The 27,738-nt window shown below is 43.6% G+C and overlaps 1 protein-coding gene across 7 annotated transcripts in view; it reads right to left on the reverse strand.

Moving 5' to 3' along the window:
* kalrna (kalirin RhoGEF kinase a) overlaps window positions 1-27,738 on the reverse strand; it is a 175,677-nt gene that overhangs the window by 29,134 nt on the left and 118,805 nt on the right. For 4 of the 7 annotated variants that reach the window (XM_020054882.3, XM_010879791.5, XM_020054883.3 and 1 more), the window contains exons 16-34: window positions 25,948-26,067; window positions 23,336-23,554; window positions 22,808-22,957; window positions 21,861-21,975; window positions 20,423-20,538; window positions 20,105-20,227; window positions 19,544-19,726; window positions 18,832-18,953; window positions 18,311-18,377; window positions 17,804-17,913; window positions 17,425-17,494; window positions 16,962-17,051; window positions 16,705-16,797; window positions 15,869-15,980; window positions 15,302-15,492; window positions 14,164-14,265; window positions 13,654-13,796; window positions 13,290-13,392; window positions 1,166-1,412 (exon numbers count right to left, since the gene is read on the reverse strand). In XM_020054882.3, the coding sequence (XP_019910441.3) occupies window positions 1,166-1,412; window positions 13,290-13,392; window positions 13,654-13,796; window positions 14,164-14,265; window positions 15,302-15,492; window positions 15,869-15,980; window positions 16,705-16,797; window positions 16,962-17,051; window positions 17,425-17,494; window positions 17,804-17,913; window positions 18,311-18,377; window positions 18,832-18,953; window positions 19,544-19,726; window positions 20,105-20,227; window positions 20,423-20,538; window positions 21,861-21,975; window positions 22,808-22,957; window positions 23,336-23,554; window positions 25,948-26,067 (2,476 nt within the window). Of the gene's footprint in view, window positions 1-1,165; window positions 1,413-4,076; window positions 4,229-10,415; window positions 10,492-12,551; window positions 12,685-13,289; window positions 13,393-13,653; window positions 13,797-14,163; window positions 14,266-15,301; window positions 15,493-15,868; window positions 15,981-16,704; window positions 16,798-16,961; window positions 17,052-17,424; window positions 17,495-17,803; window positions 17,914-18,310; window positions 18,378-18,831; window positions 18,954-19,543; window positions 19,727-20,104; window positions 20,228-20,422; window positions 20,539-21,860; window positions 21,976-22,807; window positions 22,958-23,335; window positions 23,555-25,947; window positions 26,068-27,738 lie in introns of those variants that run through there. The other 3 variants (XM_020054885.2, XM_020054886.2, XM_020054884.2) reach the window with 3 other exon arrangements.

The following is a 27,738-nucleotide window of genomic DNA, read 5'->3' on the forward strand; positions in this document are numbered from 1 at the left end:
TAACAAGGCCATTGGAGACCCACTGAAGGGACTCCCAAGAGACTCACTTCACAACAGAGATCCCTAGAAAACACACGGACACTATTACAAATACCAACAAAAGCAGGCATTACATTGGCATTACATTGGCATTGTGGCAACTAATAACTAGAGGAAATTCTAGCAGCTTGCCGCTGTGCTTCTTCGTTACGTTGCTATGGACGGGCTATGTACGAAGGAGCATAATGGCGTTCATTGTTGGTTTAGATGTGACACAGTGATGACCTTGAAGTTCAACGACTTCTGTGGTATGCTTGGTCTTTTCAAATCTAAAGTTTCATTAGAACAATGGATACACCTGTACGTTTCAGTCAATTCACAAATGACCTCTACTAAAGAGTGAAGTTTCACCACTACCTGTAATGTCAACTCAGTAAAGGTTTCATGAGAGGATTGTCTAAACTACCACTTTCCAACAATAAAATGCACAAAGAAAAACATCTAACAAGTAATTGATTTGTACTATCCAACATTGTACCTCGAAGTGGTTCACGTGCAGTGTTCCCTTTCATTTCCAACTACAATACAAAACATTATAGGACACTAGAGCATCCATTAAAGTCCTTACTGAAGAGCTTTTCCATTTGTCCTGGATGGTAGCATTAGCAACCGTCTTACAGTGGAGCTGAAAAGGATTTCGGAGCCACGCCATCATCATTCTACCTAAACACACTCTGAGTGGTCTAAGTGGACACAGAAGTTGTACAAAAGGTAAAAAGTCAAGTGCACTTCAGAGGCAACATTTTCTCCAAGCTGTTAAATGACTAACGTGCGCCTTAATCCTGGTGACAAACAACACCTCCCTCTGTTGGTGGGAATGGGACATTGGATTGTCCAAAAAGCCAAATGCTTCCCATTTCGGATAACAATGCAGTGGCTTTGGCAGGTGAAATGCTTAAAAAAATGTGGGTGCAGTTAGTTGGAATGAATTTGGTGACATTATCACGTTTGCAAATAAAACAACAGTAAAAAAAAAAAATCTGAGGCACTGTGATAATAAGAATGAAGCATTGTTTTTTGAAAAACTGACCTCTAAACCAAATAGCAGAATTAAATCCTTGCAGCACATACATTTCTTCCAGCAGTTAAACTATAATAATAATTTTGAATAAATGTTTGTTCTGACCTTTCCCTGTGGGGAAGAAGCACTCTATCTCAACACTGCTGCGGGAGTGGGAGATGCAGAGGGCTGAGCTTGGCACCAGGCCCTCCTGAGGTGGGCTACGGTCGGTGGTCCGCACCAGGTACCAGCCGGGCCGGTCGCTGGGCCTCTCCAGCAGCTCCACCGTCTGACCAGTCTGGATGCTGAGTTCGCTGGAAGAACCTGCTGTGAAGTCTTGGAGAACCACAGTCAGCTCACAGCCTCCAGAGAGCTGATAAAGAGAGGAGAGAGAATGACAGAGAGGAAGAGAAAGAATAAGAGACAGAAAAACAGAGAAGAGACAGAACAGTGAGTTAGTGTATTCAAAGGTAGTTCTTGGAAACAGAACCTTTACACCATGTCCAATCACCATAGCAAGACAGGCAGGAAAGCTCACAACTCAGATTTTTGCTGGGTTTTGAGTTAAATTCAATCCACCACTACCCAAATGAAAAATCCACTTGGTCCATGTGACTGCAGTCATGTAGTGCCGCAAAGCATTTAAACATTTATATATTAATTCAAGATCAGCCAATGGACTTCCTATGACCCAGATCACTGCTCACTTCTGCCACCTTGTTGTGAAGAGTACATACTACAGGATAGTACACAAGCAGCAACCCTAACTTTGTAATCAATACCACATTTCAAACATTGCTTAATACCAGGCAACGTTGTAAAGCTAGTTGTTTTGGTTACATTTTGCTTACTGTCACTCTACAAAAATCTGTTCAAAACAGTGACCTAAACTCTAGCAAAAATCTGGCATAAGCATTCTGTTCACAGATTTACTGCGACCTAAAAAGACTAACTCATTATCAGTATCAGAGATCAGCACAGTTTCTGAAGGAAGAAGAGTCAGGTCATCATTTTTAAACCCACTGAAAGAATAGTTTGGCTGACTCAGCCTGTACAGAGTAAAACAAGTGCTGTCAGGCAGACAACCAAATGACAACACTGGATTTTGTTAGGACTGTGACGATAGTCTCTAACTGGAAGAAACAAACATATAAAGGCCAAAAGCCCCTAGTGGTCTGGTGATTATATGACAGCAGTCGATTCTCTGCAGACCTAGTTCACTGTTGTTGATCAGGGCCCATAGAGGTCTGGTCAGAGGTAGTACGCTTTGGTGGAGATGGGTGACCTTGGAACCACAAGCCTATGAGAAACTCTATATGACAAAACCCTCCACCAGTTTGATAGATGGGAGTCATAAAGGACTGCAACTTCGCAGTGATGAGAAAATCAGCCTCTTACGATTATTGTTTTCTGGCTGAGGAAGATCCTCTCTGGTTTCATAATCAGAATCTAGCAAGCAGCTCATTTGAAGTGAGTAAATCTCCCATCTCACACACTGAGAAAGGAAAATAGGGTTAGTTGTTTGGCTGTGAACTTGAGCGAACTCAACACTTCCTCAGCTCAAGTCAACTTTACATAATAAATGTGTTCAAAATCGCATAATAATCCATATTTAGTGCACTCTCTCTGATCAGACCCAAAGGAAAGAATAGGGTGCCATTTGGGGGAAACAATTGAAGGAGTCTACTCTCAGCAGCACAGTCAGATGGGGGATGAGACAGGGTTCCCAGGCAGCAGATACAAGCACACATTCCATTACAACTTATAGTAGATAGAATTTATGTTTGCAAGGAAGGCTTCTCTGAACATACACTGTGTTAAACAATGAAGCAGATGGAGGCAAACATTTATTCTACCAAACACCAGCTAGTAGTACATAATAAAGTGGCTAGTGAGTGTGTGTATTCACAATTATGGATAAAATATTTTGTTACAACTCTGAAGTGAAATCATTAGTGAATATGCAGGTAATCAGTTTGAAAGCAGCACTTCAAACAAATACAAAAATCAGGAAATACGCAAGAACTCAAACAGGATTGAAGGAAAACTTGTACTGTAGCTTTGCAAACCAGGCCTGAAGTGACTCAACAATTTGCCGTGACCCTTGAGCTCCGACGTCTTCTCTGGGGTTTTAAACCGACCAGATTCTGATTACACCTATTTCACTCCTTCAGTTGAAAAAAATCTATATAACCAGCAAACATATCCCAATGTGGGGAAGTGTATCAGGTCATTTGTTGTAGTCAATGCTGATCTCTTAGGAACAGCAACAACTTATACCAGGCATCCACTCCACAAACAGCTGATCTTAATCTGAACGTTTTAGAACAGGCTCCGACAGTGAGGCTGATGTTCTGAGAAGGAACACACGACACACCTCTACGCGCCAGCTGGGGCTAGCGGGAGGGATGATCCTGACAAAGGTCAGACAAAGTCAAATCCCCGGCTAACCTAGCCCACAATCCACGAAACCTCCAGGAAACATCAACACAGACCACCCGGAGCTTTCTGGCAGCATCATCTGGTTATCCTTCCCTCTCTGCATTTATTCATGGCAATCTGACCACTGAGCCTCAGCTCATTAAAGAGAAACAACAGTCACATTATCATCCCATTTAAAGCTGTTCCGATAAGGATCTCAGAGAGAACACCCCCAATCACAGTGGCATTCAAAATCAGATTCAGCAATGCAGCAGGGTGATTCGGGAGGGGTACACACAATGCTCTGTTTAATAGTCCGTTTATGTTTTCTAAACCGGGTGTACCTTTTCAGATGGAAGGAGATTTCAGATGGATAAAGTGACTGTAGTTCCCCTTTAAAACCCCACTTCGAGTGGTGCAGTAGTCTGAGTCACCGCCTCTTAGTACAGCTGCATCATCGGGGTCAGATGTTTGAATCCTGGTCATGACTGAGCGTCCAGCTAAGAGCCCTGCATAATTGACTTAAGCCCACTGGTGGTGGATGTGGGCCAGGCCTGCCTTGTCCCGGTGCGGTCTTATTGACCACATGTGGTAATTTGGGCACCTCAGAACTCACCTCCAGCGTGTGTGTTGGCGAAAACACATCCTGGATGAGTGCAATAAGAAGCAGAATGGAATGGAGAGGTGTATATCGGACGACACGTCTCCATCTTTGACTTGACTCCTTGCAATGAGGCAGGGTCATAATCATGAAATGTACGTCACGTACAACACACAGCCATTAATGTCTAAACCGTTGGCAACAAAAGTGAGTACACCCCTAGATGAAAATGTCCAAATTGGGCCCAATTAGGCATTTTCCCTCCCCGGTGTCATGTGACTCGTTAGTGTTACAAGGTCTCAGGTGTGAATGGGGAACAGGTGTGTTAAATTTGGTGTTATTTTGAGGGGACAGCAAATTTACACTGTTATACAAGCTGTCCACTCACTACTTTACATTGTAGCAAAGTGTCATTTCTTCAGTGTTGTCACATGAACAGATATACTCAAATATTTACATAAATGTGAGTGGTGTACTCACTTTTGTGATATATACACATATACACACACACACACACACACACACACACACACATATATATATACACATACATACATACATACATACATAATCGGGGACAAGCTCAAAATGTTTAATGATATACTGCTAAATCTTAAACATTATTTTCACAAAAGACTGACTCATATGTCCATAGCCCTGATAAGAGACATGAGTCATGTTTATAAGATACCACTGAAATTGGCTTACTTTCCTGCTATCTTTTATTGTGCTGGTTCACACCCAGTGCTGAAAAGGACAAAGTCCCAGAATGTATCAGATTCCCTCCCAACTTCTGTCCAGAGCTCTATGGGTCCAAGTTAGAAGCAGTGTACTGCATAGGGTGACATTTAAAATACTCTTGACAGAACGGTGGCCCTCAGCCATGAGACTGGTGCAGGACTCGTCAAGGTGCCTGGTTGGCCATTTTGGCTTCAGCTGGGAAGTCTATCACTTCCTATGGGGCCGAAGTCAGCTGGAGCCTCTCCCTTTCCTCTCCACCTGCTTTCAATTACGACTGCAGCATGAAATCACGGTTCTTAGCAAGCAGATTAACCAATGTTCCCTATGGCACCACCTCAGCCTCTGAACTTTAAGGCTCCGAAGAGAAGTTTCCCCTAGGAAAAGAGGATCTACGTTTTTTTGTTTAATCCCCCCCATCCAACTATCCTGAACGAGGCCATTCGTGGCGAAAAGCCAATACTGCCCCAAGATGTGTGTTGGGAAGCAACTGCACCTATGTGTACTAACAGAGCGTCAGGCAAAGGATACAACATGTGAATAGTACCCAAAAGACCCCCCCATCAGACACCATAGGCAGAACAGAACTGACCCCCCCCATCAGACACCATAGGCAGAACAGAACTGACCCCCCCCCCCATCAGACACCATAGGCAGAAAAGAACTGATCCCAACCAGCAGACGGGAACTTCAACTGTCCCTCTTCACCTACTGTAGCAGAAGGAGGCTGCAGTTGGTGGAGTACGGCGTAGCCCCTGTTGATGAAGCACATGCGAACCCTGTGTTCGAACCTCCCTCCAAAATCCAAAAACAACCTCCCTGTGTTCCCAAGCCAACAGAACATCTGTGAACTGACTTCTCACGAAGTGTTGTGTCTTAGGGCGAAACTCTACTCAAGGAGCTAGTTGTACGAAAAACAAAACAGCCCGCAGAAGAATCCCCCGATACTATAGTGACAATGTAATAAATACTCATTACTACATCCTATAATTGTACTTCAGCGGGCTCCGAGGAACAGCCTTGTTCCATCAGTTTGTTTTATACTGGCGATCTCCCCATGATTTACTCTGTCCAATTAGTCGAAAAACAACTGGCAGTAACTCAGCCTAATTATCACAAAATATGATTGGTAACGCACAGTAAAGGGAGATCACAGGGTGCAAACAAACAGGGCAGATTCCTTTGAAATACACTGGTAAACTGGGGGAGAATATTTTATGGGTTCACGGCTATTGTGCAACAGACTTAATAAAAACAGATGAATGATATTGGCCAGTTCTAATTTCATGATTCTGTGGGACAACAGAAACCATTAATTGGGTCTAAATAAGCATCCAGTATTACCCTATGGAGCAAGGCCAGCTGGAAAAACCGCCTTGTTACCGGCCATGGATTACACACAGGAGGGAGTAACATGGTATGGGTGTCAGTGATGAATCTTCCACAACAATGGTTGGGTCCGCCCTCTGTTTTCAAGTTACGCTCCATAAAACAAGGGCTGTGTCTCACATGGCACCCTATTCACTGTGCTATTCACTACCTTCGGCTTAGCACACCATATTTGGACTCAGGGTTCCAAGGAGTACAGTTAAAGTTTTGCATTCATACGCCACAGCGGCATACTGACAAAAAGACAAAACAAGAAGACCCAGGCAGAATTCCCTCCCACATAAAGAACAAGAGTAAACCTCCATCAATGTACACATGGCAAGGAAAACCAAGTGTTGGGAAAGCTCCTAACATTGGGACCAGAGTCAAAAGCATAAATAGAGGGACTCTGAAAATGTTTGCTCCGTATCGAGTTTCCACAGGAGTCGCATCCGGCTCAAATAACACACTTTGGTGACATTTTGGTTTGGATTGCTATAATGCAGACAGTAACGGACAGACAGAGAGAATGAGAGAAAACAAGTCTGGTTAAAACGGCAGTTATTTTCCAACGTGGATGTCAGAGTCGTGCCATCTGAGGGGAACAGGAAATGGTAAAGGGTCTGAGTTTCCAGTGCTGAAGCGCAACCAGGCCAAACCGACCGTTTCGCCATCATAGGGCTTTTATGTGAAGAGGAGCTGCTATTTGAGTGACTTAGAAAGGTTTGGGTTATGATAGGTTGAAAACAAATATAATCCACATCATTCTTTTTTTGAGCATCACCACTGACATAACCAGTTTTTCACTGATCAGTCTAATGAATCAACAACACCCTTCGGGTCAAGGTGTGCCTCAAATACTATGGTGTAAAGTCACTGCCAATCTTGTTTATTCAAAATGATTTGCAGGCCAAGTGACCTCTTTACAGTAGGGTAATATTCAATATTGGAAAACCTTGCAATGTACAATCACAACATCGTCTTTGAATCTTTGTGTGCAACAGTTTTATTTCAAAAAGGCTCCCTATTTGCTGTGGTCCAAGGTCAAAGCCTAATTTACTTAATAGGATTTAGTCATTTTGGACCCGGACAATATTTAGAACACTGACTTCGATGTCAGTGTTCTAAAGAGACTCGTAAATCAGCCACTCAAGGCCCTGATTTTCGAGCATCTATCCCTCAAAGCCAGACAACACTGAACATACGCCATTCACTATATATGCAGAATAGCGCCATTTGCGATGGATTAAGAGGGTCGCTGCTACAAAGCTCTCTTCTCCTGCACGGTGAGGTCCATGAAATGTCAGCAGCTGTTGGGTCTGAGCTGCAGCAGGTAGCCGAAGTGGCCGGGTTCGTCCGTCTCATCTCACCCAGGAACTGGGCCCTGGTCAAAGGTAGTGCTCTACGCAGGGACTTTGGGACAAGTTCACCTCCCCTCCACACCATCTGCACAGTATCAGATCTCAGGTCACCTCCGCCGTTGCCAGGCGATCTGCAGGCCAGGCAGAGATGCGGCCAAGCGAGAGAGTACAGGGTACACACACACACACACACACGTCAAACAGCGCTCGGCCTCAGGGTCGTGGTCATTATCACAGACCGCCAAGGAACCCAATAAAAACAAGGGGTTTGATTTGGACACGCTCAGGTAGTCTCTTCCCTGTCTCAGTTCATTAGCTGCTGGTTGTTGCCTAATTAAACACAACCCTAGTTAAGATGGCCCCTGCCCAAAGAGTCTTGTTTTCCTCCTGGGTGTTTTCATCTGTTTTTATTATGATTCAGACAAAAGGCTTGGCGTCAGGGTTTACATTAGCTGACAAATGCTGGCTTTTTGCTGGTATCACGTGTAGATGCCAAATAAATAAAGACAGCCCTGAAAAGCTTGATGACAATTGCAAGTTGTGCCAAGGGATTGGTATCACATTTGTACAAGCAGTGGAGCACTTCTATTCAATGAAATTGTGCCGCAAATAAATGGGAATTTGACAAACACAGAATTCCGACCGACCTGCCTATTTTCCTATATTTTAGACCCAATTGCTTCTTCATTTAGCTTATTTTCCAAGTTATTTATTTTGACAGGATTGGAATGCAAAAGGACATACATTTAATGTAGGCTAATGTATTCATTTAATTTACAATAACAAGGCTATTTGGTTTATTTCATTGTTGTAAATTATATGCTCAGTCGGCAAAGTATGTGAGTTCATTCTGCTGGATCATAGTGTTTGCGTTTTATTGCAGTTTAAATGTAGGCTATTATATAGCTATTTAAAAAATAGGTCCGGTAGTTGTTCTACTGTATATGGCCGGAAATCTGGAATAGTAACAGCCATACTGACCGTCAAAAAATAAAAAGTCCAGCATAAACTCTGCTTGGAATCTGTGAAGAACACACACAGAGGGCTGCAAGTTATACATCATTGACAGACTGTGGATTTTCAAACTGAACTGAATTGGAATTAGGCCTAAAAAACAATCACATTTGCAGGGCCAACCATGAGAGGGAAACCTGAGTTCTATATGATTCAGTCTTCCTATAGTACTCAAGCATATATCGTATGACCTAATTGTATGACCTAATTTTGAAAGCCAGTCATGCCCTGCCTTAACAAACACAGCCTTCCCTTGTGTTTCAGTCATAAGATACACACAAGCCAGATGCAGTCATATCAAACCTCAATTCAAATGTTCCTGTAGACAGATGGTATGTAGATATTAACACAGTATGAACTCACCAATAAACCGATGTATAAACATACCCACGGACAGACAGATGGACAGTATGAACAAACTAACAGACAGATGGACAGTATGAACATATAAACAGACAGATGGACAGTATGAACATATAAACAGACAGATGGACAGTATGAACATATAAACAGACGGACAGTATGAACATATAAACAGACGGACAGTATGAACATATAAACAGACAGATGGACAGTATGAACATATAAACAGACAGATGGACAGTATGAACATATAAACAGACGGATGGACAGTATGAACATATTAACAGACGGATGGACAGTATGAACATATTAACAGACGGATGGACAGTATGAACATATTAACAGACGGATGGACAGTATGAACATATAAACAGACAGATGGACAGTATGAACATATAAACAGACAGATGGACAGTATGTACATATAAACAGACAGATGGATAGTATGTACATATAAACAGACGGATGGACAGTATGAACATATAAACAGACAGATGGACAGTATGAACATATAAACAGACAGATGGACAGTATGAACATATAAACAGACGGATGGACAGTATGAACATATAAACAGACAGATGGACAGTATGAACATATAAACAGACAGATGGACAGTATGAACATATAAACAGACGGATGGACAGTATGAACATATAAACAGACAGATGGACAGTATGAACATATAAACAGACGGATGGACAGTATGAACATATAAACAGACGGATGGACAGTATGAACATATAAACAGACAGATGGACAGTATGAACAGACATTCACATTTCAACTGTATGCTTTAGCCTACATGCAGTGACAGGTGTGGATGGTTTTCCATTTTGGGCCTTTTTCTACCGATTCCATTGCAAAATGCTGCAATAAACAAGCACTGATACATCCTTTAAATGCTTTCAAAAAGTATTTGAACCCAGGCCTGGATGTATGCTCACTAAAACCAAGGTACAAAAGCTGACTTTTGGAAACCATGTCTTTAGCCTGCCCAAAATGAATCATATTGTTATGAATCATATTGCTAGGAAGCCAATACTCTCTGTGAAGATAGTTGTATATTCAGAGCTCCTCCATCAGTCTGTAATTACTGTCTTATTGAGGCCATTTTCATAATCCTCCTGTGGGGACTGTCCCAGCTGTCTCTCAATCAGCCATTACAGTTTAACCATTAGCCATTTCCTACAGGGACATAAGGGAGGGAACTCCATTTCAATGCAGCAATGTGCTTCTACTCTGCGCTGCTTCATACTGTAATGTACAGTTGGAATTAACATGTGAGTCTTGATATAAATACAAGCTTAATATCCCCATAAAAATTACATCCATTGATTCAACTGATTATTTTGGTGAGATTCAAAACAGTATGGCAAATACAAGTCCCTGACATTATCTTGCATTAGGAAAATTATTTGAATGACAAAATCACCTGTAGCCTGGTGAAAATATCTAAACGTCAAATCATGCCATTAAAAAAAAAAAAAGCTAAGGTGTGGTTACTTACACGACTGCTCTCCTTGAAAAGTTTAAAGCTCATCCACTTTGGCATGATGACTCTTTGCTCTGATCTTACTCGGTCTGCGATGCAGAGTTAAGCTCAGTTCAAGCTCTGGTCTCTGATTGGTTAAGACATGCAGACAGGGAGGCACGTTGGGTGTGTTCTTAAGAGCTGTCTCTCTCTACCAGTCAGGAAGCCTGTGGAACACTTGATCACCCTGAGCTGCTGTCATCATTTACACACTGCGTGTGAGTGTGTGTATACATGTCAAAATGTGCAGCACAGCTATGACCAAATTGGCCTACAATTGCACTTTCATCCTTGAGACAGAAGTATAGAAAGAGAGAGACAAATAGGTATATATATATATTGAGAGAGAAACATATTGTAGAGCGAGAAAACAGAATTCTACTGGATAGCACGAGGCCAGTCTCATGATTTATGGATGTAATGGTGGCAGAAGGAGAATAGCTTCATTATATGGTGAGCCCGTGGCCATAAGGGGATAATGGATTTGATTTAGTCAACTTACAGTAACGAAGAGAGACACAGCCTTGCTTTAATAAAGTCCAGACAGAGCAACACATACACATGATGTGCAGGCCCATTTAATGCCATGTGTGGGTTGTATTCACAATGTAGATGGGCAGGGCAGGTATACAAAGGGATTGTAGAGGCACCAGAGAAACGTTTTTTTTCCCTGTTTTTCATTGCAATTACCAGCAACATGATACCTGTCGGAAACTGACAGCAGAAAGACAAGCCTACGGGTGTAACCCTAGAAACCAGCAAGTGCACTAAATCGGGTCCCATTTGGGATGCGGCCTAGCTGTTCCACATCCATGCAAGAAGAAAACAAAGCCTCGTCATCGGGGTGGGTGGGTGTTTGGAGGGAAGTCTGACTGGGTCTGTCTGTGCGGAGTGGCAAACTGTGAGTCCGGACCAGACGACCGCACTGGATGGGCTTGGAAGCACCTCAGAAAACACCAGGGAGTCATTTAGTGAGACACAAACAGCCTGTGGAACAATTGGCACAGCTCAGCATATAACAAGGAGGGGGGAAAAAAAGACAGTCAGCAAGGCTTAGCGGCTTAAATTAGATCACGTTTGTTTTTTTGTGAAGTTAGGAAATTCTCTCTCTAGCCTTGCTTGGTCTATTCATAGCAGAAAGCAACATCATGGAGCTGTCAATGAGCTATACATGGAGCTTCAGCACAGACACCCTTCAACGAGAGCAAAAATCCCCAATCGGAGGAAGACTGAAAATATCGTTTTGTGGTTGAGAGAAAAGCAGTCCTGAATATCAATCAGAACTGCCAACAACAGAAGAGAGTGAAAGCTGTGGTGTCCCAGAGTAAAAAATAAATATAAAGCGCGGGTTCGTGGAAGAACGCACAAGGACAGAAAGCCGAGACGGGACTCACTCACCGCAAGCACGTACTGGGGTGCTCCATAAACACCCCCTTACACACAGACCATTCATCACAAACCTAACCAAGGTAGACCCCTCATCCGTTACTCAGGGCCGTCCATTTCTAGAGCCCCGTCTGTCTGCTTGTGTGGCAGTGACCTTTAGTTTGGATGTTCTGTGGAAAAAGGCCACAGGGCATCACAGTGTATGGGTCAAGCTTCTCTGACTGCATTTTCAGCTGCAAAACATGCAAACACAAAGTATGCGGTCAAACGTAGGAAATATGGCATAAATTGGAGGGGTTTAGGATGCAGCATCTTTTTTTCCAACCCCCTCTAGATCAGAGGGTAGAACAGGACTCGCAGGCCTGGGAGAGGATCCAGCTGGACTGGTGCTCCTCCTCAGCACAGAGCGGGGGATCCTCAGAAAGAAAACCCTCCAAAAGACAACAGAGACACCACCAGAAACAGACCCAACAACAGTCAAGATTCCTGCAGGCACATGCCAGAGGTGTGTTGATTCTGCTAGGCAACACAATTTCAAAATCTTCTATTGAACTTAGTTGAACAGAGATTCTAAAGGACAACTTCAGGTAGGTCCCTCTGGATAGCTGCTGATGCAGTCACTGCTGGCCAACAAAGACAATTTTGATGAACCATCCCCTTTAACAGTTACACCATTGTTTGTTTCATCTCCAGAGCAAATGAGGAATCAATAGAATTTATCCTTACTTTCATTTCATATGGTCCCTCATATGTTGCATGACGGCACATGCCCGCACATAAACTGAAGACACTTTTCATAGTGTCGCATGACTGTTGTTCTCTCTAACCTGGTGCTATTCACATGGGTAGCCTCAACATTAATGGAAGGTCAAAGCCCCTGCTGGGAACACAAGAGATCCCAGGGAAACCCTGTTTCTCAATCGCCTGCTGTTCATGTGACCCACAGGGGGTGGAGCTAGGGAGAAGCAATGTCATGGCAGTTTTGTTAATATTTCACACTTTTGCTTTATATTGTGTTTGATAAATATCCATCCAACTTATTGCTAACTATCTTCTGGAAATATGTAAATGTTCAGGGCTCCTTCAGAATCAGTGCTGATGTTTTTAGTTCTGATGTTTTTCATAATGAATAGTTATAAAGATTGACAGAGTCCTCTAGTGGACAAAATGCTGTTTTACAATACTTAACATTTATTGCACTCAACTGGATGGGCCCTCTAACTTCAATGTCTTATCCTTCTTCATGACTCTGTGGTAGTCATGACCAACAGAATCATCAGGAGAGGTCAACGGACTGTGAAGAAGACAAGTGCCTACATAAAAAAAGTGACTGCCTCAACGGCGTTGCCCCTGCATTCAGACGGCCTACTGTGAATTACACAGGGGCTCTTTCTCTATCCTTCTCTATGCAGAGTTCTGTTGAAACTGAAGATATTCCAGGTGTTCCGGTATATGTCTTCCTACCTTATCACTGTCCACAGTGTTCTGAGAGGTCCGGGAGGCGATGGAGATGGTGTCTGGCTGGCTGCTGCCGTCACCCTGGCTGTCTGCATCCTCCCCGGTATCCCTGGAAACACAGAATTAGAAGGACGTTTATATTTGTCCCTCTTGATGTTTTATTCTTTAAAGGGTATTTATCGAATCTTCCACCATACAATTCATAAAAAAGTAGATGCAATTAAATATGACCAAAAAAAGAGTTCCCTATATTAGTGAAATTATTGCCAGGTGTTATGTGGGTCTATAATTAAGAGTACTCTTAATTTTGGAAGCTGATCATAGATTTGTTGCTAGGGAAACGTCCCCTGGGAAGAGTGGGCCCACTGACCTCTTGCTGTTGTTGCGTGGCTTGGCTGGAGTTTTGGGCATACGGATGGGCTCCTTCAGTGCCCCCTTGAGGTGGATGATCCTCTCCTGGATGACTTCACGGATGTTCTTGATCCACTCCTGCTTGGCTTCAATACTGGAAGCCTAGGTGAGGACAGAGACCGACTACATCACTCACTGTCTTATCTGAAACACAAAACTTTTACTCTGTGAATGCAGTTTTCGGCAGGGAATGGAACTTATGCTTGATAGGCCGACTAGGAGGGGAATTACACTCCAACTCCAGAGCAAGTTCCCAAATGTCACCCTGTTAAAAAGCAACACAATTGGAAGTGACGGGTACTTCCTGACCGGTATTGAAATGGGCCAGTCACATCTGTTTTGTAGGTTAAAAACATCGGGGGCGTTATGAACCACAGTCATTGTGAAATTCAAGTGCGATAAAGATGTATCGAAAGCTAAGAAATTCAATCATGGTAAGAAAAAGAACTAGTTTGCAATCCAGACCTACCTTGAGGACGGTCTTGTTGTCAGACGAGGGGGTCCTTCCAGCCCACAGGGCAAACTTACAGGGGTCACCTTCAATGTGCTCTGTCACTCCAAGCTCCGATGTCTGGACATGGACAAGAAAAGGATTTCAGAACCTCGAACACAGCTTTCAGCTGCTTTTTGAATTGGAACCTGAGCAAATTTGTTTGATTTGAATGCCATTGAAAAAACAATTATAGCAATGTTCCTTTTCTGATGAGGAGATTAGGATACAGTCGTAAGAAATACCAATTTCCTCCATGTCCCTGTAATCAGGGTCATTCCCCATGCATTGCACTACTTATGACCAGAGCTCTGTGGACCCTAGTCAAATATAGTGCACTATAATGATAATAGGGTGCCATTTGGGACTCAAACTGGACCAGCTGCTATTGGACACTCACATATGCATTCATCATTTGTGAGAGGATACTGTCCCGAGACTCTCCGTCTGCTCCGGGTGGCATGTATTTAACACAGCCTCCTTGCATCCACAGTTTGTTCCAAAACACGCTAACTGTACTGTAGCCTATTATTAATATCACCTACACACAGGTATACATACTGCGGTCAAACATGATTTACACATAATCAACATTTCAGCAATTAAGCAGACAATAATTTTTTTACATTATGGTTTTAATATAAGAAGCCTAGAAAATGTAAGAGGATCATATGAACTTGAACACCGCAAAAGCAGGAATACTCTGGCACCCATGTAACTTGGCCCGTGCAAGGAGGGGGCTTTGCACGTCAACCAGAAAGACAGGGGCTGGATGCAGATCAAAGGGAATGGGACGGCTCACCTCCCAGCTCACAGAGTGGAACAAACATCTCCACTGCCTAAAAACAGCTGCCCTTCTGATCCCGCTCCCCGGGAGGCATGCAAGGCATCACAGTGTTTCAGTATTATGAGGTTCACAACTTGGCCAGCTGGACGACACAGTGGAATAAAAACACCAGCACTATCGGAAGAGGAATTCCCTTAAAGCTGGAACTCCAAACCGTTGCCTTTCGATTCCTCAGATGTGAAAAGTGCAGCTAGCCTCCTTCTAAACTGAGCTCTGACTTAAACCTGAACTGTGACATGTTTTAAAATATGATATGGCTCTACATCTTACCAGCAGTTTGTTCTTGTAGACGTATTTGGTGCGACCGGCCGAGTCTTTGATCTCTTTGCTGAACACCAACGAGATCTCAAACAGGAACAAGTGGCGGTCCCGGCCTTTCCGGATCAGGGACTTAGGATCCCACACCTGGAACGTGTCCTGGATGAAGAGCTCTCCCTGCACATCCAGGTTCTCATCGAAACCTGTTAGGAGGTTTTCCATTACCTCAACAATACACTACAGATAGATACCTACTGTACTCAATGTATTAGGAACTAGCTTGGAGCTCTGCCCCTGCATTCTAGGCACTGTCACAACCAAGTGTAGTCATACTTCACATCAAGGGACTAAGCGGTCAGACATGGATATGATTTAGGTTGGGTTGCAAAGTACTGGTTCATTTCCCTCAATTCCCTGTTTTCCACAAAAATCTCAGCTGAAAGATTCTCAAGAGGGACTAAGCAGGAAGGTCGTAATCCTCAAATTGGGATTTCTGGGAAAAACTGTGAATTTTTGGAAAGTCACCAACATTTTGCTTCCCCAGTTGGAAAATCAGAAGTATCTCTGCCCGCCTCTTACCTTCCAGCATGCTGACATGCATGGCATCGTTGGCCCTCTTAGGGACACTCAGCATGACCTCCAGGCCGTCCTTGATCTCCCCCTTCCCCTCCTCACAGCAGGTCAGCAGCTCCTGAAAGATGATGGTTTGACAGTTTTCATCAGTTCCAGTTGCACGGATTGAGTTGCCAATTCTGGAGTTCCTGGCATGCATGTTAAACAAAGGACAGTCATATTTCCAGCTGAGTATCATTTTACTAGAAAGCCAATAGGAGGGCCAGACAGTCATTTCAGAAGACGTGTCTGGGACAATTTCAGTGCAATTCTTTTACGCCAGAAAAAATCTGATTTTGATTTAAGATGAAGATATTGTCTGCATCCAAAAAGCACTGACTTGCTATTCATTGACTCCCTATATATTTCACCAGAAGCATATAGGCCCTTGTTGAAAGCATTGCAGGACACTGAGAATTGTTGACTCTTGTAAGACACTGTGTGTTAAAGTCTAAAAGATGGATACACTGATATTTGTTACAAGCGAACACATAACTAAGCGCTGATATGGAAACATAGAGCTAAGACCCAACAAACAGGCAGGGGAATCAGGTTTCTCATGGCAATTCATTAATGAGCTCGACCTTATAAGATATCCACATAAACATACTGAAATGATGGGGGGGAGGTGCTTCTGATGGCTTTGATGTTCTATATTTCCTGAGGGAAGTGGGAAGGTAATAAGATCCCCTAGGTTTCCTTCGTTTGATGTCCCAAATGGCAAACTGTTTCCTGTTGTGCACTGCTTTTCACAACATGTATACATTTGGGTGTCAGACTATGTATTCCAACATATTTCCTACCTTGAGGAGAAGCTGGTACTTAGTGATCCTCTGCACTGGCTTGATAAGGTAGGAGGAGATGGAGTTGGCCAATCCGTGTCGCTGCTGGATTTCCTGCGCAAAACATAAGTGACATCATGAGGGTGGATGGATGTTTTGAAATGAATAGCTCTCTGGCACCACCTACAGGTTGAACAGCTATACCAAGGGGCACAATATTTTCACTGCCACTTCATTGATGGGGAAGTGCTTTGAGAAGGAGATTTTTATACACTTACATCGAAGAAGCTTCCAGCATGTTCCAAGATGAGTTGGCTGGAATCTGGCTTATTTTTACAATAATTGACGTACATGTGGAATTTATCAGCCTGCAAACCAAATGGGAGAATCCAGTCATATTCTATGACACATGCATATCTTATTTCATATGTTCCATCACAGTACGTAATTCTTTCTGCCAATCCTTAATCAAAGCACATGTTTTAATGTTATTGTATATCTGCCTATTATTGAAGGTAAAAGAGTAAAAAATATACACATTTAACTTATCATTCATGAAACATGTTAGTAAGTGCACCTTGGCTGTGTTAGTGAAAGACTCCATTGATTGTGTACATTAGGCACCATACAAAACAAAACTAACTGAAATTGGGAGGGACTTCATTCAATTGACCAACAAGAAAACCTGACATTTTTACTTGTTATTGATTGTACCAATGTGGAAAGTCGGAGGACTCTTACCCATGTGACAAAACAATGTCCCACATCTTCTGGTAGCTGTTCATAGTTAACTAGCTCTTTGAGGAAAATGCTGCAATTAGACCGCACAAAGGGGGTTACAAATGGTCCTAATTAGTCCTTACCATAGCCTTTCATCAACCACAATTACATGAAATAAAAGCTGATTTGAATTGGTGCATCTGAAAAGCAAAAACAAAACCAGTGATTTAACAAGTAGGGATCTCTTTCAAATCAAGAATGCGTCCTAACTGGCACCCTATTATCCTGTAAAGTGCACTACCACCTGATGCACTACCACCACCGCTGATCTAAAGTAACGCACTTTATAGGCAATAGGATGCCATTTGGGATGCATTCTTAATTTGAAAGAAATTCCTACCTGTTATGGAAATCATAAATCTCCTGAATGTTGCCGAAAATGATGTGCTCCTTATTGACAATGCCAGGTGGGATCTCCTCCACCCCACTGGTCATTTCCCAGAGGTACGTCTAAACAGGGCAAAGAGGACACAGAACATTACACATCCTATCATGTCTTGTATTCACTGCTCTTACATTTGTTGCACTTACACCCAAAAGAAATGTATCTTCCTGGCACTGTTGCTTATAGCGACTATTTCAAAGACAGATTCGCAGTAACTCCTATGTGGTTTTTATTCCTTACACTTCAGATAATTTTGTTTATGTATAATTCTAAGTTATGAATTCTCTAGACCAATTAATGCATAGATAAAGAATAAAAATCCTAATAACAAAAAAATCACAACAAAAGCTTATGATAAATAACACTTATTATACCAGGAAACTATCTAGAAGTACCAAGGCCAAAACAATTCCTGAAAAGAAGAACGTTTCAGTTCCAAGAAAAACTGAAGAAAAATCTTACCTCTAAACATTCATGCAAGTCCCTGACATATGCCTTCTCAGTCTGAAGGAGTTCAGCCATTATGAACCTGGATAAACACACACATGCAATGAATATCACCAACTACCAATAATGTATAGGCTACACTCCAAACAGCACACTATTTCCTTTATAGTGAACCATCTTCACCAGGGCCTACTGAGGAATAGGGTGACATTTGGGACTAACGATTAGTCTCCACCATTAGCCACGTTCCAAGACTACCAAAGACGATAACTAGCTAGTACTTTACATGGAATGTACTTGTGTCTTAAAACAGTGTTAGATTGAGTCACAACAGTGACAGATCTAGAGGAGATCCATGAGAGAAAATGTGTGACGGAACGCAAGATGAAACCTCTGCTTCCAGGCCTACCTGAACTGCCACTAGACCAGTCCACATTACCCCATGGGATGGTAAAAAACCCTTAGAAATTCATAGACCGCTGTACAACACTAAAGTCCTCCCTCTACCACTCTCAGAGTCCGTGTAATGTACTCACTCTTTCTTCCTGGCCGACTTCCTCTTCTCCTCGTTGACCTCATGGTTGGGGTCGCGGAGCTTCACCTCCCCTGGATCAGTAAGGCTGGCTGGGATGATGTCCAGCTCCAAGTCCTTATTATCCTACCAGAGATGGGGAAACTCTCAGAACATGCCCCAAATAACACCCTATTCCCCTTGTGGCGCCCTACTTATGGCCCTATGGAGTACTATGGGAGTACTGTACAACATAGGGAATATTCTGCCATGTGGGACGCAAGCTCAGACTAATTTAATATCTCTTTCTTTCATAGTCTACGATGACTCAGTGCTCAGGCATCAAATAGACTTTTCAAACAGACTGGCTTTCAAGGGGAGTAGGGATCAATGCTCGGGTGTCGAGAGGCGGACAGGACTTCAAACTGGTGTAAGCTGTGTCGACAATAGCCAGCGTAGTTATGCTTTAATTAGCTCACTGGAAGTCTTTCCTTCGTGACACAGTCACACTCATGTATTTTTTGGACCTTGCTACCGGGGAGGTGAGCTCTTAAGTTGCTATGACAACAGCAGGAGGTGAACCCTGGAATGTTTAACCGAGCATGAATGAAGGAATGTGACATGCTGTAGGGAATGCTTCATAGGTGTACCTAGTAGCCAGGGACTTTGCTGTTGTGTTGATTAATGACTGTTCAAAGCAGGGGGTCAGCGCGTTTAGGGGGCGGGGGGGGGCTTACCTCGGAGCTGATGCCCAGTGTCTTCTCCAGGCCGGAGCGATACTTCCCCATGCGGAGGGAGAAGTCCCGGTAGCGCTTGTCCACCGTGGTGACCCACTTCTTCAGCTCGGTGACGTGCACATGGCCCTTCTCCACGAAGCTGTCCGCCAGCTGAATGAGGAGCTTCACCTTCTCCTTGGTTTGCTGTGGGCAGCACGGAGAGAGACGCTAGGTGAGAGTGTGTGACGGGGCGCGCGGGGGAGGGGCACGCGTCTTTCAGTCATCGGCGGTCCCTGCGCTCCCTTGTCAACGTCTGAAGTTGGAGAGAGTAAAGGGGGAATCCAGCAGGAGAGAGGCGTGACACGCTGCCTTCACTTCTGACAGCCCGTGAGCTCACCAGGCTGGCTGCAGAGGGGATGGCTGATATCATATGCAGAGAGGGAGTGGACTCCTGACAGCAGCTCTAGGGCGGCCTTCCAAACAGCCACCCTATTCCCCTTTTTGTGGTCAAACATACTGCACTACAAAGGGTAGAGGGTGCCATTTATGAGGCAGCTCTAGATGGGCTCCCCTGCTCCATACCTTGGCGGAGACTCTGAATTCTTCGTACTCCCTCAGCAGTTCCTGACTCCTCTCACCGCTCTCTCCGGGGGAGGCGTGAGTGGAGAGGTAGTACTCTCCTGTTTCCTGGATCCAGTCTAAGGCCTGTGGAGAGAGACAGACAGGGGGAACTGGTACCACTCTGCGTGTCCGACATCTTTCATCAGTGGCTGTGCTGGCCATCGAAAGAAAGCAGAACTCCCCACCTGTGCCTGGTCTCGGTCCAGACGTCCAGATGTTATGGAAATAATGCAGACACAGCACGTGGAGCTGTCGGGCCTGCGTTTCAGAGGAACTCACCTGTTTGGCGCTGCGTTCAAACACCACGTACTGCTGGCACTGGTCCAGTCGCCGTTTCTTCATGGTCCAAAAGTGCAGGACCCGGTTCTCCCTCTGAAGCAGCTCATTGAGGATGGCTGGAGTGGAGAGGGAGACCAGGGGGTCATCACACGTTTACTGTGTCATTTCACATCATTTTCATATTCCCCCTGCTTCCCCGTTGAAACAGTTTTTCATTTTACCACTCATCCTATCCCATCCATTTTACCACTCATCCCATCCATTTTACCACTCATCCCATTCCATCCATTTTACCACTCATCCCATCCATTTTACCACTCATCCTATCCCATCCATTTTCCCACTCATCCCATTCCATCCATTTTACCACTCATCCCATCCCATCCATTTTAACACTGTATGTAAATGACTGTTTTCACTCTCCCAATGCAATATTAACGTGACGTTTATAGTTAAAAAGCATTATCTATTTGCCTCTGCCAGTTCTAACTTCCTGTGATTACCCTCTTCACATTTGCATTTTCTATAGTTAGATTCAAATACCAGGCTAAAACTAGTTGTGATTTTAGAATCACATTTTGGGGCCCACATCCAAAGCGTGACTAAAAATGTGCCTTTTATCATTTAAGAAACATTGCCAAGTGTGTCAGTTTTCCTGCCAGGCCGATAGTGAGAGACTAATGCATGCTTTTATCACTAGTGTGCTCCCTGCCCCTGTACACATTAAGTAATTAAAATGCAAAATGTAGGAGCTTGAGTGCTAACAAAGACCAAAAGGAGAGCACGCAACAGCTATTTCTAAGTCCCTGAATTGGCAGCCTGTTAGTTTTAGAATCAGTTTTATAATTGCTTTATTGATTTCTAAAGCAACACATGGCCTACAGCCATATATGTCTGACATGTTTTTAAGATATGTGCCAGGTCAGTCCCTCAATCTTCTGGTGCTGGCCTTTCAGTTGTTCCAAACGTGAAAATTAAAACATCTGGTCAGGCCTCTGGCTGAAAATCTAACGCCCTTAGAAATTACTGATCTTTTCCAAAAAGATAAGAAGAACCATTTTAGCCATGCTTGTTAAAGGATGCTTTTTAGTTGTTGTCAGCCACGTGGAATGCATTTTAATGAAAAAAAGATGTTGTTTGAATCAAGTTTGATTTGGATTATATCAATCTAATATATACGTCCAATGTACCGGTCCAATGGACCACTGTGACCCACGAGGTTCTGGAACCTTCCAATCTCTATCCCAACCCGCCCAAACTGTACTCAGAGCATAATTTTTCCTATTGCCTTTTTTAAGAATTTCAAACAAAGCCATCCCTAGATTTCATGTCCAAAAATAGGCCGACATTCTCAAAGAGCAGAGCATGAAAAAAGTCAGTAGCAGACCAATATAGAGAGTCATGTTCAACAGTTTCAAACAGAGTGGTTGTGACTGACCTTTGACCTGTTGCTCTGGTCCACGGGCATGGCCGGAAGCACCAGGGATACCCACGTTGTTCCTGTGGATGTACTTGAGGAACACCTCCGCATTTCTCCTGGCCAACGTGCAAGCCTATGGCACAACAGCTAAAACTGTCAAACAGGATCACTGCAATAATCCAGTATCTTACAAAAAACATCTAAAGGTTGGGGTAGTGTGTGTTCTGTATGTAATGAGCCAACATGTATAAATCAATGTCAAGCTGGTTATTTGTTTCAAATTGACAAATGAACTGGCATTCGCAGCACGTCCAGCAAAATATGTTTTCGTGCTCTGGTTCTTGCTGCAGAATACAAATGTGTTCTACAAAAGTGAAGAGAGTTAGAAGTTGTGTATGAATATGCAGCTGTTGAAGGAAATCCCTGATGCTCCTTCGTCTTATGAGCTGTATGAGGTTTGGTGAAATGTAGTGCAGCAGTGGTGCCAAAGTGTTTCTTGTTCTTGCCACTTTTTGGAAGAAAACAGCTGCATATCATTAGTCAGCTGGCCCGTCCCATTGTCATACATCAAATGGCATTAACATTGGTTACCTATGTTTCTATATCACTGTTGTCCTTTCAAACACAGTTTGTGCCACTGGTAAATGAACCCAAATCTGACAGTTAGCTGTCTAGATAAATACACCACGTCCTGTGTGTTTGCTGCGTTTGAGAAAAGTAATAAAGCATGGCAACAGGAAAAGCAGAACGAATGGCTCGATCTTGAGTCTGTACCTATTACAAACAGGCAAGCTTGCTCGTTACGTCCATTTGTTTGTTTGCAATGTTTTTAAAATGGATTAGCGATATCTACGTTGTTTACCCAAACACTAATGGACTTGTTTTCTTTGCAGATGATCATAGTGTAGATGCAGGTGCAGGAGTCACAGGGATTAGAGTCATCTGAGAACACACTGCTGCAGTACCTTGAGGAAGGCTTCCTTCTGCTCCAGGTGTTTGCTGATGAGGGGGATGACGTGGTCCGTCTCGGCGGTGGCTCCCAGCTTGTCGTGTCCTCCACACCAGTCCTCATCTCGCCTGTACTCCTGCTCCAGACTCTCCAGCACACTGCACACCTGAAACGGGCACACGCATCATTTGCCTTGTTCAGTATGGAAAATGTTGGCCACATAGTTTCCCAGTTACAGACTAAACATTGAGCTTCATGGTACTAAAAATCCTGCACAATGGAAAATCTCCTAGGCAATAAAATTTTTGTCCTGTGGGAATCGAACCCATAACCCATAACCCATAACCCATAACCCATAACCCTAACACCAGGCGCCATGTTCATACCAAGTGAACTACACAGGACACCTAAGGCTGTGGATATAACATCAAGGCTACCGCCATCGCTGGACATAACTGATATAGAATGCCTGAGCTGATACTGGAGATTCAGTCCAAAATAAAGCCAACCCGGTCAGGTGTGTGGGGTTGATCATGGCACGCACCTGCTCAGAGGTCTTGTAGAAGGCGACAGAGGCGTTGACCAGCTTGAGTCGGTCCTCCATCTTCAACATGAGCTGCTGCCAGTGCAAGGCCACCTTCTCAGCGCAGGCCCGGATGCCATCCGGGTCGAAGTGGCCCGCCTGCAACATGACCTCTGCCTTTTGTTGCACCTGCAGGGCACTCTGGTGGGTCTTCTGGAGGGAATTGGCATGGAACAGAGACTGAGGGAGAACGAGAGAGTTGGTTTAGGGTCATGGTTAATGCTGCATGATCAAAGGCTAGTGCAGTGGTTATAATTGAAGCATTTTTACAAACTGAGTATGTGCCAAGACTTGATATACCGAATGTTTTTGTAATTATTCCTACAGTGACGTTTTGACGGCTGTGACTCCTTGATCCACATAGCTGTTACCCCTTATTTTTAAACCACATTCATGCCATTGACTTTAGCCTAGTACTTGGCATTTGGGGAGCCCTTGTCTGCTGTGGACATGTCAGCCAGCCATGTGATTAAAACTTTCCAATAAATTATGATTTAATGTTGTTGTTGGATTTAATAAAATAAAAGGCATAAATACGAGAGGCATAAAGTTAAGTGACATTTCTTTAGGTACTTGTCTATGCAATTATATTCCCATACAGCCTCAACGTGGCCCATTCCTCAGCAACTCCATTGATCTGTCCAGTGCACTACCTTTGACAGTGGCCCACTACTTTTGACCAAAAGTAGATCACAATACAGAGAACAGGGCACACTTTGGGACATGCTCTAGCCTGCCGCCTTCCTCAGTCTTATTTCACATGTTGTTTTCAAGAAATGAAAGATTCGGTAACGGTGTATGGCTACCTGTTGTTGTTACTTTGCCGAGCAGCATCGCAAAAGAAAAAGTAAATCACAATTTAAGAGACACAGAATGCCTTTTTACAAGTGTACTCAATCTTAAAGAATTAAACCTAGACAGGCAAACTACCATGTTGTGCTTCCCTAGCCAGATCCAGGCCTTATTTACAACTTGAAATCCATCAGAGATGGCCGATTCTGGACAACTGGAAAGCTTGCAAGCAACAGTAATTCAGCATTAAGTGCACTCAAACAAGTAATACACTATTTAAAAGTTAGTACTTTTAATAAAAAACAGAAAAGAAAAAAAAAGAAAACTTTTTAGAATTGTCCCCAAAGTTAATAAAAGTAATTGAGTTGGCCTTGTGATTTGAAAACCCCTTTCGAAACATCCATTGAACAGCTTAGGTAACATTACATAACTAATTTGGAATTTATTCTCAGCATGAATCCTGTTACCCAAGGTTTTCCCAGACTAATGCCTAGAGCAGGGGTGGCACCCTTTACAGTGTTTGACCATAAGGTTCTGGTCAAAATAGTGCACTACGGTATGAGGAAAAGGATGCCATTTGGAACGTGTCCCATGCACCTGAGGCCACTGGTCCACATATTATGGAGGGCCAGGGACATGCTGACTCCTGATGACTGGAGCCATAAACCCTCCAGCAAGCATCCATTTTATAGAGGAGTGTATACATCAGATAACAGGTCTTGTAGGGTAGAAGGTTCTGCCAGCGCTGGTGCCTTAACAACATCCCTTAGCATCTAATACAATATAATCAGGTACATCCAGTCAGAATCTACTTAAAAGGGCAATCTGTGATTGCCACATTAATTCAGGGATTTTAGATTGATGATCTATAGCCACTGATTTTGAAAAATAGAACAAAAACCCAAAAAACTTGGATCAGCTAAGTTCAGTTAAACTGTCGTGGCCAGTCAGAATCCATAATATACATTTTTCCATGTCATCACTTAGCTGTTTACCAAAAAACTGGTGGGGTGAAATGTGTTGTATTTTCACTGCCGGACTAGCCCTTTCTCTCTATAGCCCTCAATAGAAACCTGATGTCTGGGGAGAGACATGTCATTGTGGAGGTTTCCTGGGGTAAATACATACATATTAGTTCCCCACAGGGAGGAAGGGACGGTGATTACATTAAGAAAACTCCCTTCACATCCTGTACAGTGATTTAATAAAAGTTAGCTAATAGGTTCTTAAAGGGCTTATTTTCATTCCCCCAAATGGATTCCAGAGCAGTCGCACTGGAAAGGATTCAGCACACACAGAAACACACAAAAGAAAGGGTGCACACACACACACACAGTCTCGGGTGGTTTTCCTGGAGATGAGCTGTAACAGGCCAGTGGATCCAGGCTCCACTACTCTGAGACATGGCAGAATGTGTGCCAGGTCACCAATGTGCTGCATGTGCTGATACAGGACTTTACCAAGCCGCCCCATCCGGAGCGTGTGTTAGCAATTGGAGTCACGCTCAGAACAGCAGCTATTTAAAGAGCCAAATGAAAACAATCAGGGCACTGTTCTCACAGATTGTTGTGTGGTTGGGGGAGCGTGTGTGGTGTTGACAGAGATTGTCTTTGTGTTTTTGGAAGCGGATATGGAGTTTACACCAAGTATGTGTTTGTTTTTGAACGTGTGTGTGTGTGTGTGTATGTGTGTGTGTGTGTGTGTGTACGGTTTCATGACAGCGCATGCCACAGTGATTAGGCTGGTCAATCAGCCCATTTGGGGAGAGGTCGAGCGGTTACCTCGATGGCCAGCTGGAACTGCTCGTGCTCCCTCTGGAGCTGCTCTGCTTCAGACAGCGAGCTGGCATTTACCATGCTGGCATTAAGCATGGACTCCCCGTTCCGGATCCAACCCAGGACCTGGAGGGGACAGACAGAGGAGACTTTTTATAGTTAAAAGTACAGAACTTTGGGCCGGTACTTACTGTACAGCACAGTACTCTGGGTCACAGGAGAAGAGACCAGACTTTACAGTTTTAAGTACAGTAATCTGTGTCAGACAAGGATGAGCCTGGATTTTAAGTATGTATTTTAAAGAGAGACAGACAGGTAGGGACTGCAAAGCAAACAGGTAGGTACCATAAAGAGAGACAGATGGGTAGGTACCATAAAGAGAGAGAGACAGGTAGGTACCATAAAGGGAGACAGACGGGTAGGTACCATAAAGGGAGACAGACGGGTAGGTACCATAAAGGGAGACAAACGGGTAGGTACCATAAAGGGAGACAGACAGGTATGTACCATAAAGAGAGACAGACATGTATGTACCATAAAGAGAGAGACAGGTAGGTACCATTAAGGGAGACAGACAGGTATGTACCATAAAAAGAGACAGACAGGTAGGTACCATAAAGGGAGACAGAGATGTATGCACCATAAAGAGAGAGATGGGTAGGTACCATAAAAGGAGACAGACAGGTATGTACCCTAAAGAGAGAGACGGGTAGGTACCATAAAAGGAGACAGACAGGTAGGTACCATAAAGACAGACATACACTGCAACACTTGAGTCCACCACTATTCAGAATCCAGTATAAACACAAGCACAACAGAAAACATCTATTTATATGTTTTTACCACAGAAATGACTGCGACTTAGCCATTACTATGTATAAGCTACTCCTGGTCTGGGCAAACATCAGCTCACAGGAAACTATGGTTAGTGTGGCTAAACGATCTGTGGGTTACTGGCTGGTATCACATAACATAATACGGTACCAAAAAATGCCACTTTTATATATATTTGAATATTCAGACACGCTTCGCTTCAAACAGCAGCTGAAAACGTCAGTAGGGACAGGCTATGTCAGCAGGCTTATGTAATGCATATCCAATGCAATCCCAGAATCAAACATTAGATTGAACTACAGGCAGGGAGCTTTAGAAAAGTTTAGCTTATGATAGCAGAGCTTGGTGGCACAGTTCAAAGGGATAAACCAGGATTAGCAGTAGTATTATCTTCAATGCCTTATTAACTATTAGTTATTACATATGTTCCCTTCATGTAGCAATCCCATGAGGGATTAGAAACATATGGATTGTTGTTGTTTTTTTGCTTCCGACAACTCAAGAGACCAGCTGGGTCGGTCAGGGCAACACTGAACATATGGCCAATCAGCACCACCATCTCTTTAGTTTTTTTTCTCTCTCTCTCCCTCTCTATTTCTATGCGCCCCTTTCTCTTGCTCTCATCTTTCTTTTCTCGGTCTACCTCCTCTCCATTTTTCTCCCTCTCCACCTAACCCTCCTCCACCCCCTCCACCCGCACCCCCCCCCCCCTCCGTCTTGCCCCCTTCCTACTCCTTCCTCCATAATACCTGGACTGGGAACAGTCCCAGAAGCCTCCTTCAGAGATACTCATCGACAATCAGGCCTATTTCCTGCTGTCCACCAGAGCTCATCACGCAAAGTGCAGCCTCTTCACTCCCGGGTCCCCGGTGACATCGTTTGGCCCTCAATTATCACAGTCTAAATGAGATTAGTGCAGAACATGGCAAAGAAAGATGCTGGGGATAGTGTGAGGGAGAATAC

The sequence above is a fragment of the Esox lucius genome, chromosome 16 (assembly GCF_011004845.1).
Source record: "Esox lucius isolate fEsoLuc1 chromosome 16, fEsoLuc1.pri, whole genome shotgun sequence".
Lineage (NCBI taxonomy): Eukaryota > Metazoa > Chordata > Actinopteri > Esociformes > Esocidae > Esox > Esox lucius.